Source organism: Ruditapes philippinarum, unplaced genomic scaffold (genome assembly GCF_026571515.1).
Source record: "Ruditapes philippinarum isolate M1 unplaced genomic scaffold, ASM2657151v2 ctg186_1_1_1_1, whole genome shotgun sequence".
Taxonomy (NCBI): Eukaryota; Metazoa; Mollusca; class Bivalvia; order Venerida; family Veneridae; genus Ruditapes; species Ruditapes philippinarum.
In genome coordinates this window covers 62745-86116 of record NW_026860931.1, presented here as the reverse complement: position 1 = coordinate 86116, position 23372 = coordinate 62745, and the positions used below count along the sequence as shown (strand labels likewise).

Here is a 23372-nt window from a genome sequence, read left to right as displayed (position 1 = left end):
CAGAAATGTAATTTTAAATAAAATGCCAAGTCAAATCTTATTTCTCTAGAACATATTTATGCAAAAAACAGGAGACCCTTCTTTTGGCATAAATAGTGCTCCATTTTTATGGCATGAAAGTCAACAAAATTGCCTCCAATTAGATAAATAATCGCCATTGTTGTTAAAAATGTCTTTAAAAGTAAACTTAATTATTTACTCTTGCATAAAAAACTGAACTCGCATGTATACATTAAATAAGAAGGAAACTCACATAAACGGATAAATCACGTGAACAAAATATAAATTTGACCTAGCACGTGGAAAGCATGACAAAATTGTTTCTTTACCCGGAAAGCAGATAACAAAACACGGATTTACCAAGTTAGGCGCATATTTTTATGCAACAATAGTGCTAATACACATTTTTCGTGTATTTATAACCACAAAAGCCGTCAAACCTATATATACTCACCATGTAGGATCGTGCTTTAATGCGTCCTCGTGCTTCTGTAGATGTTATAATATAGTTCGTTATGTATTCAGCCATCACTGCACGTACACTATGATGTGTTTTAAACATCTAATAACAACAGTTTACCAGGAAGAAAGACCTAGTAGCTGTATTAAATATTTGAGTAATAAATAATCGAAATGGAAACTAAGTTGTACATTGTAGCTAGACACGGTAAAGTTATAAATAAAGTAAGCTCAGTTTGATTCAGTTTGTTTAACAGCAAAGAATTTTCTAAAATTTAGAGTGGATATGATGAAGTTAAAGATTTAGTAAATATAACTGATTGGTAGAACATGTCATCCTTAATAATATCTTCGAAACATTAATTTAAAAATCTTCATTTACATATTTGTGTAATATTCTGTGACCGAGAAGCAAACTCGTGAGTCAAAGACACATCAAACACTTAGCAAAATAGTTTTAAATAAGGCAAAATCTTAATAATTAAGAAACATTCGGAAAAAACACAAAGTATCACTTGGAAAACTAGCAAAACAATACCTGATTTCTCACATTTTAGTAAAAAATAAATTGTATACTTAAATTTTAAAAGCCTCAAATACTTGTGTAATATTTAAATCTTCTTAGCTGATAAATACACATAGATTGTTTGCCTTTTTGGCCCTTAATTGTTTATTTAATCGTTTACGAAAAGAATATAAGTAAATTGACAATGAATAACACGTGTATTTTATAATTTTAGTACTTTAAACCTAAATCCATTTTATTACATTGACCGGAAAAAGTACGTATTTCAACAGACTTTAGCGAAATTTGAAAAGGAAGTAGGAAGAAAGAAATTCCCTAAAATTTTTGCGACATAAAAATCTCGAAAAAAAGATGAAGTGTTTTATTTTATTTGTGTTTTTTGGTGCCGTTATTAACGGTGTATTATCAGCTTCAACATCTAAAGCACCTGTTGTCACCACAGACAACCCCAGTACCACACAGAAAACTACGCAGAAACCAACAGGTAAGTTCACGTCACGTTACGCCTTCCTGTCTGAGGATTCCCTGACAAATTTGCTGAAGGATGTATTTGATCAACTAATATCTATTGGCTGTTGTGGTGGTGTTGTTAGTTTTCACTCCGGATCACGGCAGTAAGCCACATTGAATTTACCAGAGCTCTGTTCGAATCCGGGTCAGCTCGGCCCTAAAACGTACTCGGCCCCCGAGTCAGCTCGGCCCTGTTCCAACTCGGCACGGGTCAACTCGGCCCACTTTTTAATGATTAATATTTAGGTTTGTGTTATCACTTTTTATTGTTATTATTGTAATTATTTATATAAGACAGTTTCAGAACTAGCAGCAGACAGGCTTCTCTTATCAGTATCCTAGAGTCATTAGTTTTGACGCCCTTAAGCTGTTTAACTAGTGCATTTCTTTATATGGAACTTGATTATTAAATAAAATACTAAATAAAGCAACTATGGCATGTTGTTTATTACTGCAAACCATTTTTATGTTTGTTACAAGTTCAAAATCACTCATGTTTTGTAGTGTACTTATTAATAAGTTAATAGACCGTGGAGGCATCCATTGTTGTTTACAGTCATACGAAATGACGCCTTTTGATTGGCTGGCTATTTTAAAGGATATTTCACTGTAATGTAATATGTACAGGAAAAAGAAGTTTTTAAATGAGCAAACCTGCAAAGTAACAACATCATGAAAACTTAAAATTATATTATATTTCATATAAAACTATCCATTATTTAGGAATGCCATACATATACCCTAGCATTGGTCTTAATAAGTGCACCTGTCTCTTTCACCTTGAATGCATTTACTATTACCGTAATCTTGATGAATAGCATCTGTATTTGGCTTAAAGGGCTGAAAAATATATCTAAAATGAATGATGTTGTACAGATATGTATATGTTTATTTGAAAAATGATTTTTTTCTTTCTTTTTTAAACTTTATATACAATAATTAATCCATTATGAATTTTACTCAGTATCAATTAAAAACCAATTGTCGTTTTCAAACAATATAAGCTGTACACCTTATGATACAGTGAATATTAAGGACACTTTGCAAAGTTTTGGTCACATGACACTCATTAGACATTTTAAAATGGAGGATAGAAACAGAAAAGGGCAGGTCAAGATTTTTCAAAGGCTATATTTGCAAAATTATGGCTTGCATAAACATCAATTGAATTTGCATTAGTAAAAAGATGAAAAAATACAGTACATATGATAAAGGTGAAGTATTTTCAGTGAAATATCTCTGTCTTTCCACATGTTTTAGTTATACGTTGTAAATACATGCTTGCAGTGCAGTCAGCAAATTATGACGTCATACGAGGTCGTTTTCGTCATTTTTTAGGTCAAAACAAAAATGGCGTCAAAATAGATGAGCGTCAAAACACATGACCCGACGATAGAATTGCGAGTAAAGCGTTGTATTTCTGACTCGTGGTAGTTTTAACCGTAAATTTAAAAACCTTCAGTGTCAAACAATGTGTTGAAATATATACTGAGAGGAAGCTAAGATCACCAGCTTTTAATTGGTGTAACAAATTTTAAAAATCGGACATTTATTCGCCCCAAACTAGGGATTTAAGCACGGCTAAATTTGCATTATTTTGCAAGCGAAGGGACACTAAGGGAAACAAGTGTTGCTTTTTCACTCAATATACCTCGTTATTTACGTAGTTCGACAGAGAGAGCTTATAAATATAAGACAAATAAATAACAATTTATTTCTAAATATACTTTATTTCGGCAGAAGTACAATGTATTACTTATAATAATAAGATATTTCTTATTATTCATTTACCTTAACAACATGCAAAGCAAGGTTAATACGTTATATATATTTTTGTAAAGTGGGCCAAGTTGACCCGTGCCGAGTTGGTATAGGGCCGAGTTGACTCTTTTCCCTCTGTTCCGGCCCCACAGTTCGTTGCCTTCGCATCGTTCTTGGGCAGGCTGTCAAGCAGTTTTCCAGTAATAGTTGCCTCAACTTTGCAAGGAACTGAAACAAACTTTTGTACATACAAGAGCAGAGGCTCATTGCCAATGACAGTAGAAAAGATTTTGTGATCAGTGAATCAAACCAGGGTCGCCCGATTCAAGTCCATTACTCCAACTCTCTACCAATTGAGCTAACCGAATGGCTCATATCTATTGTCTATCAATGTTTATATACAGCAACACCCTCTTTCGAGTATTATGTGCAGGTGCATGTCTATGCGAGAGTTTAAAAGAAGAAATGTAAAGGAGAATAAAAGTAATATTGTACATGTATTTGTGAGAGTTGAAATAAAAAGTTGATAGTGTTAGTTTAAAAGAGAAAATATATCCACATACTGCCAGTTTTCAATCACAACCACTTTTCAATCATCCCTGGAAATTCTTTATTTTTGACCTTATTTGTCATATAACCAAACTGTAAGCACATCTTGTATTTACCTTGACTACATTTATCAGCAGCAATGTCAATTATGGTGTTAAAAAAGAAAATAACAGTATTTTAGTTCAAAATATGTAAAATTTGTGTTTTCCACTAATCCTTTATTTACCCAGTTACAAATCGCAATAATTTTCTAAAAATAATTGATTTAAAGACTCAGTTTTTTGTCAGTCTGCAGAAATGGATATTAAGTTGGACAACTGTTTCAATATAATTAAGTTATAATGTATACTGCTCTTCAAAAGCTATAATTTTAATATGTACATATTTTACCTTACAATTCTTAATTGGAAGGTAATACGTCAGTAAACTAACAGTCACTTAACCAAGGAAAAACATTCTCTCCGATAACTTTTCAGAAAGCTGTCACTAGAATGGGGTCATATAGACCCTAAGATCCTAAAAATTTCACAAGAACATGCTTTTTCTGTTGTGCACATTGAGAATACATACCCCAATTGTGACAGCTTTACTACTGCAAAAAGATATCAAGATTGAAAAATGGCATTATAAATTTGTTAAAATTGTTTATTACCATTTATCTGAAGTTGAGTTTGTCAAAATTTCTTCAAAATACATAACTGGTTATATTTTAACATTGTATGACAATTTTTATGTGGTACCGTGTATATTTTGTTAACCTTTTCCCTTATATAAGCGTGTTTCGACGGCTCTTTGCCCCCCCCCCCCATTTTGAGGCCTCAAACAGTGAGAAAATGCCCTATTTAGGCCCCAAACACTGTTTTTCGTTTGAGAAATGTTGTTAAAAAAAAGTGACCACTTTTTCAGCCCCCTTCTGTTTGGGGGGTTTGAAGGGAGCGGAGTGCCCCTCATCGCCAAGAAAATTTTGGACATGTGACAGGCTAAAAATGGCCTCAGGTCGATCTTAGGGTAACTAGTAACCGACGCTGAAAAGCCTTTTACTCTATCTCAATTCATTGAGAAGTTGCAGCACTTTGAAATCAGTTTTGATGGAAAAAAACAATGCAAAATAGTGATTTTTGGCAATTTTGAGACGTCCCCCCGTTGCCATGGTAACAGGAAATTTACCATTGAGCATGCTGTTACATAGGCTATGGTGTAGTCAACATTTGTGCCAAGTTTCATTAGTATTGAAGCATTTTTCATAGTTTCATAGCAGTTTGGACTTGTAACAGGAGGCTTTTCAATGAAAACGGCCATTTTTCGCAATATGCTCATGGGGGAAAAGGTTATTTATAATAACTGATTGAAAAGTGGTTGTGAAATTTTGAAGTACAGGAAAATGGGTCAGTAATGATTTGTCCTCGATTCAAAATAATAATTCAGGTAAAATTTTAAAAAGTTGTTGCAATTATTAGCTGAAATGATATTTGCAGAATTTTAAGAGAAATTTTATTTTTATATTTTCACTGTCAGTTATTAAAGAAAAACATGTTAGCTGATCGGAAAGTGGCAGTACAGGGATACAGCTTAAACAGAAAAAACAATATCTTCAGTTTAAACGTGGTGGGAAGTGGTCACACTCTGTTTAAAGTGGTAAAGGGTACCTAGTAGGAAAAAGTAGCAAATTTTGTGTGACTTGTGTTAACTTTGTTATTTATTCTTTTAAGCATTTGATTTATACATCACAACACTTATTGCAACCCCAAAATGTTGAGTAATTCAAGTTTGACCTTGCTGTTAAATTGACCTTGACTGTCTTAGTCTTTGATGCCAATTACCATAACTTTGTTTTTAATGGACAGAATTATTCATACTTTGAAAAAGCAACTCTACTGACTGTGAATATGGACATGTTAAAAACTTAAAATTCAAGTTGTAAATGACTTTAACAGTCGAGGTTAAATTCAGTTCTGCATTTTTAAAACCCTTTACTACAATGCTTCCCTTTTTGTGTTTGTGTTTGGAAGTAATAAATGTTGAACATGGACCCAGGTCTCTGCTCTGTGATGGCTCTAGTTGGTTATCTTTATTGTCTCTCGGTAATGATTATAAATGATCTTGATTCATATTTTCATTCAAGATGTCTGAATTGATAACCCTATATTTAAAATAAGGTTTTGACAATGAAACTTTCGTCAATCAGAGTTAAATAGCATAAGTTACAAAAATGCATTTTGCCTCCATTATTATATTTATCAATTTATGTTTTGATAACTCCTGTTCTGTTACACTGTACAGTTTAGTCTGGATTATATAATGTGCAACTTTCTTAAACTTATCTATTATCAAATGATTTTACATAGTTTAAAGTTGTTAATTTCAGTAAAACTATTACACATTTTTGATGAACTATCTAGGTTTTAACAATTATAGATGATATTATTTTCAGGTTCAACAAGTAATGTTGTCACTACTCCTAAGCTTACACCAGCAGAAGGTAAGTTTATTTATTTATTTAGATACATTATGTATATTTTTTCTATATTTGTAGATTTTCACCTGTATTTTACAGTAGACATTCCTGCTCTAGAATATTATGAGACTGATGTTATATTGTTGTTGTAGAATGTCAGAAGGCCAACTCTAGTTGTGATACATGTGTGAAGGTGGGGTCTGTACAGGTATGCTTAGTTCTACTTACATATTAAAATAAGATTATGTGTTGATGTTTTTACATGGCATGACTTGAAATACAGAGAATGTTTACAGAGGGACAACTTTCTCCATGTTTACAGGTTAAAAGTCTCTGTATCATGCAAATCACTTGTGTTGGTGTGACTTAGTATGTGTGTAATTCATTCAATAACTTTCTCATGAGAATGGTATATCATAAAAAAGGATTGTAAAATGTGTTTATTTTGTCCCGGGAAGTATTGAATATAAATATATTATTAGATACTATTGTCATTATAAATTTATTGCATGATTAAAATCTCTCACATACTGAAAACTACAATTTAAAAAAAAAACATAAAAGAAAACTAAAGCAGCTTGCTTTACTCAGAATTTCTCATTAAGGTGTCATCACCACTTGAATGAAATATGTAATTGTTAAATTTTATAACTTCCTTAAGTTTTATGAAAAGGTTGAAATGTGATAGTTTGTGTAAAGTGTTGATATATTGTATTTGACAGTGTGTGTGGTGTGCATCATCTAGCAAGTGTATGTTGAAGGAACATGTGATACCAACATCTGAATGTGGTCTTGCTGATGCTAAATGGGCTGTCTGCTGGGGTAAAATATAACATATGTTCAACAAATATCTTCTTGCTTTGAGATATAGTAAAGATAAATGATTCGGTCATATTTTTAAGATGTATGACGCTTCAAAAAAGGATTGATTTACATTTATTTACAACCTTTTAACAAAAATATGTACGAAAACATGTATGCCTATCTTTAAGGCAAACAGAATGTTGTGTGGGTGAAACTGGTAGGCAGCAAAAGGGTTGTAAAATATTCACAATACATGTGACGTATGACCTGTTCATAATTTCATGCCGACTACAACAGAATTTACTCACATGTCTTTTGATTACATTTAAATACCTGTAAGTTAGATGATGATACAAAAAAAATGTAGTTGAGGAAAACTTTCAAATTATTCAGACATTTAACAATTGATAGAAAAAATACTGACCAGTTTATGTTATTGAAATCTTAATCTCATAGTAACATAACTTTCCCCTGACTCATGGCAAACAACATGTATGACACTTATAAAAAGATGTCTAAGTTTTTTAAAACAAACTTAAAAGTCCACCAAGTTTCCTAATCTGAAGTTTACATATGAGTTTGTGTGAGACGTGCTACACCTATGAGCTATGTATTAACATACTGTATTGTATATTAGGAATTTATTGAATATATAAACAATATGGTGAGTTTAAGATTTCTACACTTCATAACCATCAGCATGAATCTAGAGACTCTTCATCATGGATCTGAAAAGTCTTCTTATATTAGTATATCAGCAATGAAGTAACAATTAATCTAATGATAAACTTATAAGAGTATGAGGTTGTACTAAATGTTTATATTGTGGTAAACTACAAGGAACTGTTTTAGTTCTGATACCAGGTATATAATATAATGAGATAATATAAGTGTTGTTTATTTTCTAGTTAACTACAAGGAACTGTTTTAGTTCTGATACCAGGTATATATTATAATGAGATAATATAAGTGTTGTTTATTTTTAGCTCACCTGTCACAAAGTGACAGGGTGAGCTTTTGTGATCGCTTTTCGTCCGGCGTCCGTCCGTCGTCCGTCCGTCGTCCGTCCGTCCGTAAACTTTTACTTTAAATGACATCTCCTCATAAACCACTAAGCCAATTTCATCCAAACTTCACTGGAATGTTCCTTTGGTGGTCACCTTTAAAAATTGTTCAAAGAATTTAATTCCATGCAGAACTCTGGTTGCCATGGCAACCAAAAGAAAAAACTTTAAATATCTTCTTTTAAAAAACCGAAAGAGCTAGAGCTTAGATATTTGGCATGAAACATCTTCTAGTGAGTGTCTACCGAGATTGTTCAAATAAAAGCCCTGGGGTCAAAATTGGCCCCGCCCCAGGGGGTCATTGATTTTCCCTATATGTATATAGTAAAAACTTAAAAAATCTTCTTTTAAAGAACTCAAAGAGTTAGAGCTAAGATATTTAGCATGAAACATGTTCTAATGGGTGTCTACCAAGTTTGTTCAAATAAAAGCCCTGGGGTCAAAATTGGCCCCGCCCCAGGGGGTCATTGATTTTCCCTATATGCATATAGTAAAAACTTAAAAAATCTCCTTTTAAAGAACCCGAAGAGCTAGAGCTTAGATATTTGGCATGAAACATCTTCTAGTGAGTGTCTACCAAGATTGTTCAAATAAAAGCCCTGGGGTCAAAATTGACCCTGCCCCAGGGTGTCATTGATTTTCCCTATATGCATATAGTAAAAACTTAAAAAATCTTTTTTTAAAGAACCCAAAGAGCTAGAGCTAAGATATTTAGCATGAAACATCTTCTAATGAGTGTCTACCAAGTTTGTTCAAATAAAAGCCCTGGGGTCAAAATTTGCCTCGCCCCAGGGGGTCATTGATTTTCCCTATATGCATATAGTAAAAATTTAAAAATCTTCTTTTAAAGAACTCATGGAGCTAGAGCTAAGATATTTAGCATGAAACATGTTCTAATGGTTGTCTACCAAGTTTGTTCAAATAAAAGCCCTGGGGTCAAAATTGCCCCGCCCCAGGGGGTCATTGATTTTCCCTATATGTATATAGTAAAAAACTTAAAAAATCTTCTTTTAAAGAACCAAAAGAGCTAGAGCTAAGATATTTAGCATGAAACATGTTCTAATGGGTGTCTACCAAGTTTGTTCAAATAAAAGCCCTGGGGTCAAAATTGGCTCCGCCCCAGGGGGTCATTGATTTTCCCTATATGTATATAGTAAAAACTTAAAAAATCTTCTTTTAAAGAACTCAAAGAGCTAGAGCTTAGATATTTGGCATGAAACATCTTCTAGTGAGTGTCTACCAAGATTGTTGAAATAAAAGCCCTGGGGTCAAAATTGGCCCTGCCCCAGGGGGTCATTGATTTTCCCTATATGTATATAGTAAAAACTTTAAAAAATCTTCTTTTAAAGAACTCAAAGAGCTAGAGCTTAGATATTTGGCATGAAACATCTTCTAGTGAGTGTCTACCAAGTTTGTTCAAATAAAAGCCTTGGGGTCAAAATTGGCCACGCCCCAGGGGTTCATTGATTTTCCCTATATGTACATGTACATGTATATAGTAAAAACTTAAAAAATCTTCTTTTAAAGAACTCAAAGAGCTAGAGCTAAGATATTTAGCATGAAACATGTTCTAATGGGTGTCTACCAAGTTTGTTCAAATAAGAGCCCTGGGGTCAAAATTGGCCCCGCCCCGGGGGTCATTGATTTTCCTTATAATTATATGTGTATATCAAAAACTTAAAAAGTATTCTTTGAAAAACCTAAATAGCTAGAGTTAAGATATTTAGCATGAAACATCTTCTAGTGAGTGTCTACAAAGTTTGTTCAAATAAAAGCCCTGGGGTCAAAATTGGCCCTGCCCTGGGGGTCATTGATTTTCCTTATATGTGTATAGGAAAAACTTTAAAAAACATCTTTGAAAAAACACAAATAGCTAGAGTTTAGATATTAAGCATGAAACATGTTCTAGTAAGTGTCTACAAAGTTTGTTCAAATAAAAGCCCTGGGGTCAAAACTGGCCCCGCCCCAGGGGTGTCATTGTTTTTAACTATATGTGTATAGTAAAAACTTAAAAAATCTTCTTTGAAAAAACACAATGAGCTACAGCTTAGATGTTTAGCATGAAACATCTTCTTATGGGTGTCTACCAAGTTTGTTCAAATAAAAGCCCTTGGTTAAAATTGGCCCTGCCGGGGGTAGGGGAGGGCAGATCATTGTTTTTCATTATAAGTGTGTACGTCATGAAACGTCCTCTTATAGGTGTCTTCCAAGTTTGTTCAAATAAAAGCCCTGGGGTTTAAACTGGCCCCGCTCCGGGGGCCTACATACAGGTGAGCGACCTTAGGGCCATCATGGCCCTCTTGTCTAGTTAACTACAAGGAACTGTTTTAGTTCTGATACCAGGTATATATTATAATGAGATAATATAAGTGTTGTTTATTTTCTGGTAAACTACAAGGAACTGTTTTAGTTCTGATACCAGGTATATAATATAATGAGATAATATAAGTGTTGTTTATTTTCTGGTAAACTACAAGGAACTGTTTTAGTTCTGATACTAGGTATATATTATAATGAGATAATATAAGTGTTGTTTATTTTCTAGTTAACTACAAGGAACTGTTTTAGTTCTGATACCAGGTATATAATATAATGAGATAATATAAGTGTTGTTTATTTTCTAGTTAACTACAAGGAACTGTTTTAGTTCTGATACCAGGTATATATTATAATGAGATAATATAAGTGTTGTTTATTTTCTAGTTAACTATGAGGCACTGATCATAGCTTGCAGTGTAATTGGTGGAGTCCTGATATTAGGACTAACTATCTGTATCTGTTGTTGTTGTTGCTGTAAGGGTAACAAAAATGCCAAGTAAGTGCAGACAAACAACTCCTATAATAGTGTTCAAACTATTTCTGTATATATATGTTTCTATATTTTAAATAAAAACAAAAAATCAATTAGAATTGAACATACTTTGAAATAGATTGTTATTCTCTGCATGTTTTATCTATGAGGCATACAGTTGTAGGTGTGTTTTCCCTTCATCTTACTGTCACTTTTGGTGTGATTTTGGTCTAGTTACTGAGACTATAATTTGACTTTCCTGCTTGTTCTAAAAGTTTTTAACATTGTCAAAGCATCATGCTGGAGTGTTTAGAGTTCCTGTGTTGTATGAAGTTATCATGTAAGCTTACAGGTGATGAAAGTTAACCCTGAAATAATAAATGTATGAGTATGTGAAATGTTCCACCGCCAGTCACAAATATTACATTAACAGTGTCTGTGTGACAACATCCAATCCTAGACCTAGTTATAATAGATGAAAACACTTCCCTATTATAATAAGATGAGAACACTTCCCTATATTAATATCAATGCTATAACATAAACTTTTTAGGTATGCTAAGGAAGATGCCAAGTATGAAAGAAAGAAAACTGAAATGAAGGCAGGACAGGCAGAGAGGTATGTCACTGTATAATTGCACATGTTTTATTTGCTACTTATTCTTGTTTGGTTAAAAAGAGTTGAAAGATCGACTGGTATTGCAATACTGAGGCTTTTTATCATAAAAATGCCAACATTTTCTCTAAAATATTGTATAAAACACAAGTGCATTTATGTCAATGCAAGTGTCAAATTGTTTGTACTAACCCACTACCATTATATTTTAGATATTTTTCTTTAACCCATTACTTCATGAGCATTTTGTGAAAAATGGCTGTTTTCATTGAAAAGTCTCCCGTTCCAAGTTCAAATTGCTATAATACTATAAAAACTGCTTCAACACTAATCAAACTTGGCACAAATGTTGACTGGACCATTGCCCTTGCAACAACATGCTCAGGCTTAAATTTTCTGTTACCATGGCAACGAGGGGACATCTCAAAATTGCCAAAAATCACTATTTTGCGTTCGATTTTTTCCATCATAATTGATTTCAAAGTGCTGCAACTTCTCAATGGATTGAGATAGAGTCAAATGCTTTTCAAGCGTTGGTTACACGTTACCTTAATGATCAATCTGAGGTCATTTATAGCCTCTCACAAGTCCAAAATTTTCTTGGCGATGAGGGGGACTCCGCCCCCCTTCAAAACCCCCAACAGAAGGGGGGCACATCCCCGCTGATGTATCTTTATGGATTGGGGGGCCGCGCCGAAAAACTGTCACTTTTTTTAACAACAGTTCTCAAACAAAAACAAGTGTTGGGGGCCTAATAAGGCATTTTTTTCACCATTTGAGACAACAAAAAGGGGGGGGGGGGGGGGGGGGTGAAAAAGGCGTTAAAAGGCGTGTATATGAAGTAATGGGTTAATCTTAAAGTGGTAAAGTGTGCAATGTTATTTTTCTTTGTTCATAAAAATAGCAAAATATTGCTAGGGGACTTTTCATCAACCCAAGTTCCTATGTCTCTCTTTAATCACATGTATATTGCCTGATCATCATTCTTTAATATGAAGGAATTATTGATATATACATGACTAACATAGCCTGTGTCAGACAATTACCATGTGATCAAACATTACCCTGTTTCCTTCATAACCTGAAATAACTGTAAAAAATAAGCTATATTGTACAACAAACAGAAAATTAGTGTTTTTAATTTCAACATCATTGAGACAACAGTGAAGAAAGGTTTCATTTTTTGTGAACTCAGCAGTAATAATATTTCAACCAATATGAATGTGTTGCAGGGATAAGTGTTGTTTTTAATTTGATATTTAAATGTCCACATAAAAAAATCTCTTAAAGCTTTTGAAATTGTGATTTTGGGAGACTTGTGAAAATATCCACTTCTACTGTACTTGTTTATGACTATCACTAGTGTCAGGGGTACATAAGTCTTGTCATTGATATGTAGAGATAACATCCTTTTCTCAATTACAAGTTTTCATCAAGGTTGTTCAAATTGAATGGCACACATATATGTGTTTTACTTTTGTTTATAATATTATATATATAACTGGCACAAACATGTATGTTTTACTTTTGTTTATGATATTATATATATAAATGGCACAAACATATGTATGTTTTACTTTTTTATTAGCTCGACTATTTGAAGAATATGAGAGCTATTGTAGTCGCCCCGGCGTCGGCATCAGCGTCCGCGTAGGCGTCTGAGTTGGTTAAAGTTTTTTGTAAATTCAAATATATCAATTATTGCTTGAGATATTCAATTGAAATTTACAATACTTATTTATAGTAACAATGTACATCAGATTGACAAGTTGGATAACTCTGCCTACAATATTGACAGAATTATGCCCCTTTTCAACTTAAAAATTTTGGTTAAAGTTTTTTGTAAAGTCAAATATCTCAATTATTGCTTGAGATATTCAATTGAAACTTACAATACTTATTTATAGTCACAATGTACATCAGATTGACAAGTTGGATAACTCTGCCTATAATATTTACAGAATTATGCCCCTTTATAACTTAGAAATTTTGGTTAAAGTTTTGTAAAGTCAAATATCTCAATTATTGCTTGAGATATTCAATTGAAATTTACAATTTTTTATAGTAACAATGTACATCAGTTTGCAAAATTGCATAACTCTGCCTGCAATATTTGCAGAATTATTTGCCCCTTTGAAACTTAGAAATTTTGGTTAAAGGTCTTCAAAGATATTTACTTGAAACTTTACACATGTACTTAGGGTCATAATTGGAGAGTCATAATTGTATGTCACTGACCAAGTTCCATAACTCTACTCGCATTTAGGCTGATTCATCTCCCCTTTTCTACTTAGTCTCTTGGTTAATGTTTACATGCAAGTTTAACATATCTCAATAACAATTAAAGATATTTATCTAAAACTTCACATATGCATTTAGAATCATAATTGTAGGTCACTGACCAAGATCCATAATTCTATCTTGCATTTAGGCTGATTTTTCTCCCCTTTTTCAACTTAGAAATTCATGGTAAAGTTTTGCTTGTAAGCTGTTATCTCCATAACTACTGAAGAGTTTGTGCCTTTTTTTTAGACATTTTTATGCATTCATAATAATAAAGCAGTGTTTTTCTTGATAAAACATCTTAATAACAAGCCTTTGTACCTTTTCGGTCAATTTTATGTATTCATAGCTAGCATTATTATACTCAATAAAACACCCTTGTGACAATTTTTGAATAGTCGGGCCAATACTGTCCTCCGACAGTTCTTGTAATATTATATATAAATGGTATAAAAATATGTAAGTTTTACTTTTGTTTATAATATGCATATAAATGGCACACAAATATGTAAGTTTTACTTTTGATTACAATATTATATATAAATGGATATTTTTGTGTGTATTAAAGGAGAGCAGAAAGAAAGGCAAAGACAGATGAAATCAGGAAAAAATATGGTACGTATTCCTTTATTGTTGTTTATTGTATCTTTCAGGAAACATGTGTTGGGTTATAAGAATGATATTGAGGAGTATACTGAAGTGGTTTATATAACCATAAAGTATATGACCTACTGTATCTAGAAATACATACATTAGTAAAACACCCTTGTATAATAAAATACAACTTACTCTCACTGTTATATAACAAAATTTCAGTAACTTTCTATTCCTGACAGTTTCAATATGTAGTATTGCTAGATATACAGATAAAGTTATAGGAATTCTAATAGTCTACCTTTTAATGTCTAAAATTATATATGAGGGGATGTTTTCCTCTGTTAGTAAAATTGTATGATGGAGTAAAAGCTATTTTTGTATATTTTTTGCTCACCTGTCACAAAGTGACAGGGTGAGCTTTTGTGATCGCATTTCGTCCGGCGTCCGTCTGTCCGTAAACTTTTGCTTTAAATGACATCTCCTCATAAACCACTAAGCCAATTTCATCCAAACTTCACAGGAATGTTCCTTTGGTGGTCACCTTTAAAATTGTTCAAAGAATTTAATTCCATGCAGAACTCTGGTTGCCATGGCAACCAAAAGAAAAAACTTTAAATATCTTCTTTTAAAAAACCCAAAGAGCTAGAGCTTAAATATTTAGCATGAAACATCTTCTAATGGGTGTCTACCAAGTTTGTTCAAATAAAAGCCCTGGGGTCAAAATTGGCCCCGCCCCAGGGGGTCATTGATTTTCCCTATATGCATATAGTAAAAACTTAAAAAATCTTCTTTTAAAGAACCGAAAGAGCTAGAGCTAAGATATTTAGCATGAAACATGTTCTAATGGATGTCTACCAAATATGAGTCCTGAGGTCAAAATTGGCCCGCCCCAGGGGGTCATTGATTTTCCTTATATGTGTATAGCAAAAACTTAAAAAAAACTTTTTTGAAAAAAACCCCAAATAGCTAGAGTTTAGATTCTAAGCATGAAACATCTTCTAGTAAGTGTCTACCAAGTTTGTTCAAATAAAAGCCCTGGGGTCAAAATTGGCCCCGCCCCGGGGGTCATTCATTTTCCATATATGTGTATAGCAAAAACTTAAAAAATCTTCTTTGAAAAAACTCAAATAGCTAGAGTTTAGATATTAAGCATGAAGCATCTTCTAGTGAATGTCTACCTAGTTTGTTCAAATAAAAGCCCCGAGGTCAAAATTGGCCCCGTCCCGGGGACATTAATTTTCCGTATATGTGAATAGGAAAAACATAAAAATCTTCTTTGAAAAAACCCGAATAGCTTAGGTTTAGATATTAAGCATGAAACATTTTCTAGTAAGTGTCTACAAAGATTGTTCAAATAAAAGCCCTGGGGTCAAAACTGGCCCTGCCCTAGGTGTGTCATTGTTTTTATCTATATGTGTAAAGAAAAAACTTGAAAAATCTTCTTTTAAAAAACCCAACGAGCTAGACCTTAGATGTTTAGCATGAAACATCTTCTAATGGGTGTCTACCAAGTTTGTTCAAATAAAAGCCCTGGGGTTTAAACTGGCCCCACTCCAGGGGCCTATATACAGGTGAGTGACTTCAGGGCCATCATGGCCCTCTTGTTATACATATTATTTTATTTTGAGGATTATATTAAGAGAACTTTAATTACTTTGTTTGTTAACAGGATAATATTTTCTCTTAAAAAAACTTAAAATTTTCTTGAAATTCTTGCCCCCACACTGCAGTATACTGATTTCAGTAGTAGCACGTCTTGAAGAAATGATTGTATGATATTGTAAGATAAGATCTGTATACTGTTTCTATTATGGCTCATCAAGGATTACGAGGTAATGTATATTGAGCAAACATTTTATTCATTGTCATTGCTTTTAGACATATGTGCATTTAGAGCAGATTAAATTTTGTTAAAACTATGGTAACTTAAATAGTATTTAGGTTATGATTTTGTTTCCAGATTTATTTTGATACATTTGCCATTTGTCCTTCCTTCATTCCATTATTCTATCACACTTACTGTTCCCCATAGTGCCTTCATTGATTGACTGATAGATACTGAAATATTTATTGTGTTATTATCTACCATGGTACTCGGCCATTTGTAGCAGTTCAGTTTAATTTTGTTAAGGTCATTCAGGCTATATATAGATATTCCTAGTTTCCTCATAGTAAGGTCATGTTTTCATTCCTTTTCCTAAAGGGACATTAGATACATTAGTATTTCTAATACTCATGTTTTAATGTTTTATTTTTTATTGAACTGATAATGACTCCTTTGTGTATGTACTAGCAACAATTTTCTGATTTAGATATATTTATTTATTACAATATTTTTGTCATCTTTTTGTTCTTCATTATTGTTTAATTTTGTAAGGACTTCTGTGGTTGAGTTGTTTATGTTGCTTATTTCAAATTTCTTGTCCCATACTGCTCTCAGGGATTTTTGGACTGTTACATGTGAGGAAGTTATTTAGCTAGCTAGCTCACAGATGGACTGTCATTGATTTAACCTGGAGCTCCCACTCATGTTTGAAATTTTCTGAAAAACCTGTACAGTCACTATACATTGTTTTACCTTTGACTTTATAGGTATAAAACTATATCTAATGAAATATATTTCCAAAATGAGTGAATGCTAAAATTATTTTGTTTCAATAAATTTATGGTTGACTCTGGAAAGAGTTATTAACAGCCATAGATATTGTACATAAACTGAATAAAATGTTCCTGGTCATAAATATTGTACTGCTGTTTTATGATTTTGTGCATTGCCATCTGCTGTAAAAAATAGATGAACATGTTTCTTACATGATACTGAATTTGGTGTATATAACATTTTGATAAAAACATTTGTGTAGGTATAGACAATGATGTGTTTATATGATTGTGTATGTATAGACAATGATGTGTTTATATGATTGTGTAGGTATAGACAATGATGTGTTTATATGATTGTGTAGGTATAGACAATGATGTGTTTATATGATTGTGTATGTATAGACAATGATGTGTTTATATGATTGTGTAGGTATAGACAATGAAGTGTTTATAATGATTGTGTAGGTATAGACAATGATGTGTTTATATGATTGTGTAGGTTTAGACAATGATGTGTTTATAATGATTGTGTAGGTATAGACAGTGATGTGTTTATATGATTGTGTATGTATAGACAATGATGTGTTTATATGATTGTGTAGGTATAGACAATGATGTGTTTATATGATTGTGTAGGTATAGACAATGATGTGTTTATATGATTGTGTAGGTATAGACAATGATGTGTTTATATGATTGTGTAGGTATAGGCAATGATGTGTTTATATGATTGTGTAGGTATAGACAAGAATGATGTGTTTATATGATTGTGTAGGTATAGACAGTGATGTGTTTATATGATTGTGTAGGTATAGACAATGATGTATTTATATGATTGTGTAGGTATAGACTATAGACAATGATGTATTTATATGATTGTGTAGGTACAGACAATGATGTGTTTATATGATTGTGTAGGTATAGACAAGATGTGTTTATATGATTGTGTATGTATAGACAATGATGTGTTTATATGATTATGTAGGTATAGACAATGATGTGTTTATATGATTGTGTAGGTATAGACAATGTATAAACAGTCAAACTTTTGAGATGTATGTATAATTTATTTTCAATGACCTTATTTTTGGCTTGACTATATACAAATATACATGTATATAGGGAGAGCTGTCCTACTCACCTGAGCATCTGTTCACACCATGTTTAAGTTTTTTGTATCACCCCATTTTTGTGTCGCCTTGAAAAGGTGACATATAGGGGTTACTTTTGTCGGCGGCGTCGGCGGCGTCTGTGTCGGCGGCGTCGTTGTCGGCGTCGGCGTCCCCTAAAGCTTGTCCGGAGCATAACTCAGTCACTATAAGTCTGATTGACTTCAAACTTGGTATGCATGCTTCTTTCAATAACCCGAAGTGCAGTGCACAAGGACCGGTACTCTGAAGTTCTTATTTTTTGAGTTATTGCCCTTGTTAATTTTTATACTTTAATTTTGTCCGGGCCATTTCTCTTCAACTAAAAAAGCTATGGACTTGAAACTTCATAGGATGATAGATTTCATTAAGACGAAGTGCAGTGCACAAGAACCGGTACTCTGCACTTCCTAATTTTTGAGTTATTGCCCTTTGTTAATTTTCATACTTTATTTTTGTCCGGGCCATATCTCCTAATGTATAAAAGCCATAGACTTTAAACTTCATAGGATGATAGGTCTCATTAAGAAGAATTGCAGTGCACAAGAACAGGTACTCTGCATTTGTTATTTTTTGAGTTATTGCCCTTTGTTTATTTTCATACTTTAATTTTGTCCGGGCCATTTCTCCTTAAGTATAAAAGCTATGGACTTGAAACTTCATAGCATTATAGATCTCATTAAGAAGAAGTGCAGTGCACAAGAATCGGTACTCTGCATTTCTTAATTTTTGAGTTATGGCCCTTTGTTAATTTTCAATCATACATAATTTTTGTCCAGGCCATTTCTCCGAAAGTATAAAAGTTATGGACTTGAAACTTCATAGGATGATAGATCTCATTAAGAAAAAGTGCAGTGCATAAGAACTGATATTCTGCATTTCTTATTTTTTGAGTTATTGCCCTTTGTTGATTTTCATACTTTATTTTTGTCCTGGTCATTTCTCCTCAAGTATGAAAGCTATGGACTTGAAACATCATAGAATGATAGATCTTATTGATAAGAAGTGCAGTGCACAGAAACTGCTGCTCTGCACTTATTATTTTTTTAGTTATTGCCCTTTGTTATTTTTCATATTTCATTTTTTGTCCTGGCCATTTCTCCTAAACTACATTGTTCACAAGGCGACACATCCGACTCGCGGAGTTCTAGTTTCATAGAACCCATTGAAATATTGCATCAAAACTTTGAATGACCCCCTTCAAGAGTACTTTATTTTGCTCCTTTTTGTCATGTGTGATTTTGAACTTTTGGGTATGATTTTTGATCCACTTCACTCCTTCAATGAACTTTTTGAGATATTACTTTGAAACTTGGTTTATACAAAATTTATTTTTGTTTGATCATGAAGGAAGCTATAATCCTATAGTCACAGTCTCTAATATTTCCTAGAACCAAGCAGTACTGAGCAATGAGTGTAAAGTCACTTACTTAAGGAAACAACAGCTTGGCTGTGACGGGGTTTGAATCACCATGGTGAAAGATCTTTAGATAACCAGTCACATACATTAGCAACTTGTCCAACACTGCCATGAAAATACACATCACTCATCTAAAGATGTGACAAAATAATGCCCACTTTCAATTCATTTATTAATTAGTTTTTTGTACCATCTCACTTTTTCATATCAAACCCTATGAGTAAATAACTCATTCAGGGATTTTGACATAAGTATATCCCATTTTGGACTCATCATTTCAAAGACCTGTCAGGCACTGAAAATAGTCTAGCTGTTTCAAAGATACGTGATTTTGTATTCCAAGTAATACTAATGGCGTTAGGGTATCAGTCTATTCTAATGTAGTGCAAATATTATTCTGATTTGTATCATTATCTTGCCTTTATCTTGAACTTACATATAATCTTCTGTCCTTAAATCTTGGCTGTATAAAATTAAAACTGAACATAATGTTTTATAGAGAGTTCAAGAAATGTAGTAATGATTGTTATTTTAAAATATAATAACATGATAAAAGACAAGTGTTTTTAGCTTGAATATTTTATTTAAATAATGGGCAGAGCTATCTAAAACTTTTGTTTAAGTTTTTTATACCACCATTATGCCCCTTTTTCAACTAAGAAAAAGTTTGGTACCGCACCACTTAATTCCTATACCATTTGTTAGTGACAATCATGACCACTTCCAGGCAGTTATTTGTAATAGTAGAGCATGCTGTCTTACGGACAGCGGTTGTTACATCATTGAATTTGTGTAATATACTTCTCCTGCTTTGATATTTGGAAGGTTCATTGGTAATTTTAAGGGATGGAAAATGTAAAGTTGAGTTGCAGACACTATATAGCAATGTTAGACTAGATTTCTGTGCAGGGTGACCTGGCTGGCTCTCTCCAATTTACATGGTCAGTCGCTAGTGCTGAGAGTTAATTTACATTCTACATTAATATAAACCTGTGTTCAATGTTTTGTTAGTTCACACTGGCCATATATTTACCACTATAGTTCTCTATCCCTCAGTTTATAACAATGTTATCCTTAACTACAATATCTGGCTATGTTTTTGTAAGTAAAATTTATGTATATCATGGTTATTAATCATTATTCTGTACTTCATAAGTTTGTATATATTTGAGTTTAAACAATTTATTGTTACCTCTTAAAGCAAAAAATCTTACTATATCAGCAGCTTGTCAAATCATTTATCACATGTATAATGCATTATCTCATTAATTTTCAGGCTTGATCAAGGAGGACAATCCATATTCAAGATTTGAGAACCAATAGACAAGAGTTATCTACCTTAAACATCAGTGTAAAGAACAAGAGAAAAACAAGAACTAACAACTTTTACAATGATAATTTATAGCAAAGAAAATGAATGATAAATATAAGATGTAAAGACTAGGAAACATTGCAATTACAAGGCATACCACAATTCAAGCTTTGGTTTGATTTTTTGCTTGGAATTGTTTTGTGTATTTTCATTGATTTAAAATATATCTTCTCTTGATATTAGTGTACAGAAACTTACAGTTTTCATTTTTGCTTTTCTTTTTTTGTGTGTTTGATTTTGTTCCTTCTTCTCATATTGTAAAGTATGGTAATTTTCTGAGCTTTGATTACTTACTGTAAATATAACCAATTTCATTACCTTAATTTCTTCACAATTGAAATCTTTTTTTCCTGTTTTAGCCATATTTTGTAAAAGGCTTTATTATTAAAAGAATTGAAATTGAAAGTTGTGACCAAGCATTAATAAAATGAAAAGAATTTTTGATTGATTGAAACAAGTTACAAGAATTTATTGTTTTAGAACATTGATAAAGTAACATTTTCAGGTCAAACTTAATAGAATTTAAACTTTTCATTTTACATTTTCATGTAAAGATATGTAAGTAGCTGATTTGTTTTTTTGTTTGTAATCAAGAAATTTGTTTTGATTTATGAATTACTTTTTTTAAAATTCAAGTCAATTTAAAGATTATGTACATTAAAGTCAAATCTACAATTAATAGTCAATGAATACAGTTCTGGTATATGACTGATGACAATAATATGTATGGTGTGAATACTGTATATGGTGGAAATGTCACACTTGGTAACTTAAATTGACAGTTCTTTTATGAAGTAGACTGCTCAAAGATAGAAGTGTCTTCTACATTCCATGATAAAATAGTGTTGACGAATACATTGCGTTTATACTCTCAAATTGAAACATACAGAAATATTGTGTATCAATATTAACTGTATCAAATACTAAGACATGAATATATTAATATCATCACAACATCGGTGCTTAAAATTTAACTTCACATATCAATATATTAAATGAGGAATTATTTTCTTAATAAATAGATTATAACAGTTTATCTGTATTTTCACTACATACACTGGGGAAAGAGTATCAATTAAGGTGTGAGCTTTTTGTGTATCTATTTATAGGGATCATTCCGTCTGTTCTCCATCCATCACAAAACTTGTCTGGACTACCCCTCAAAAGTGCTGATGCAATTTCAGCCAAACTTTACAGGAATGATCAGTACCAAATATTGTTGTGCAAATCAGCGTCATTTTCCGATGCAATGATTTTTGTCAGAGTTATGGGTTATGGCCCTTTAATGATTTTTATTTTTAAAGTTTGTCCGAACTACTCCTCTTATACCACTAATGCAATTTCATTGAAATTTCACAAGATTGATTGGTGGGTGAATCTCTTGTGCATCTTACATGGGTTTTCGGCTTGAGAGATTTTTGGCCAAATTATGGCCCTTGATGAATAAAAAAGGTGTTAATAAAGGCACTTTATCTGGACTACTCCTCTTATACCACTAATGCAATTTCAATGAAACTTTACAGGATTTATTACAAGTACTTGCACATATTACACAGGTTTTTTGGTTGAATGATTTTTGGCTTGGAATAAAAAATGTGTTTTGTGTCTCCTGCTACACATTAGCAGGATCATGCAATTGGCTATCATGAGGCGACAAATGTGATCACTGATTGCTCTTGATTATTCTTAAAAATAGCAATTTTTGTACTATTTTTATACAAAATGTTTGGCAGAAATAAACTTAAAATGTCTGTGATAAAAGATGTCTAACTGCTTGTTGTATAGATTTTTTTATTTGTTGAAATGTTGCATCATTGTTATCCTATACTTAGTCACAAAAATGTCATACATTTATCATAACAGTGTATTAAAACTGAAGTGTCACAAGTATTGTACTGTAACTGTATATTTTTTTTCTAAATACACTGCAGCCCCATTATAACATGTAGAGGTGCGCGGTTTAACCGGTATACCGGTAAACCACGGTCCGAGACATCTGCGGTACGTACCGCGGTACAGACCTGGAAAACCGGTACTTTTAGCTCTAATTTAAAGCAATTACAGATCCGTAAAATGTACTAAATTAAAAAACTTTTTCTGTTGTATATGTTAATGTTTCTTTGAGTTAATCTTTTAGCAAACAAATTTTGCCGACTATTATCATTCTTCGATATTTCTTAGCGAAAATTGAATGCTTTATCAATTACCGCATGTAAGCCAGAATTGTCGACTTGCATGATCTCAGTTGAAGAAGCAAAAATTGTCGACTTACATTTACTCGTCCAAATATCGCTTATTTCGTAAAGATTGATAATTCATGAGGGCATTCCTTGCATTACTAGGCCATCCTTAAAAAAATGTTTGTTTGCAGTAACCCGACCCAGAATTTTCAAGGTGGGTAGGTAGGTCGATTTTT

At 32.6% G+C, this 23372-nt stretch overlaps 1 protein-coding gene across 2 annotated transcripts; it reads left to right on the top strand.

Annotated features, from left to right (window-relative positions):
- The first annotated feature begins 1253 nt into the window (after positions 1-1253).
- LOC132713952 (pituitary tumor-transforming gene 1 protein-interacting protein-like) lies at positions 1254-22867 on the top strand. 2 transcript variants are annotated; one of them, XM_060696663.1, is made up of 9 exons: positions 1254-1469; positions 6237-6284; positions 6413-6468; positions 6983-7082; positions 10832-10943; positions 11473-11538; positions 14387-14433; positions 18036-18071; positions 20861-22867. In XM_060696663.1, the coding sequence occupies exons 1-8, from the start codon at positions 1337-1339 to the stop codon at positions 18050-18052; spliced, it is 579 nt and encodes a 192-aa protein (XP_060552646.1). In that variant the 5' UTR covers positions 1254-1336; the 3' UTR covers positions 18053-18071; positions 20861-22867. The 2 variants fall into 2 exon arrangements, with proteins under 2 accessions (XP_060552646.1, XP_060552645.1); XM_060696662.1 differs by lacking the exon at positions 18036-18071 and having other exon boundaries at positions 1255-1469.
- Positions 22868-23372: the final 505 nt, after the last annotated feature.

Excerpts from the sequence above, each read along its gene's own strand:
- LOC132713952 (XM_060696662.1), top strand. The coding sequence starts at position 1,337 with ATGAAGTGTTTTATTTTATTTGTGTTTTTTGGTGCCGTTATTAACGGT. Across the intron at positions 1,470-6,236 it reads AACTACGCAGAAACCAACAG|GTTCAACAAGTAATGTTGTC; the intron begins GTAAGTTCACGT and ends TATTATTTTCAG. Across the intron at positions 6,285-6,412 it reads TAAGCTTACACCAGCAGAAG|AATGTCAGAAGGCCAACTCT; the intron begins GTAAGTTTATTT and ends TTGTTGTTGTAG.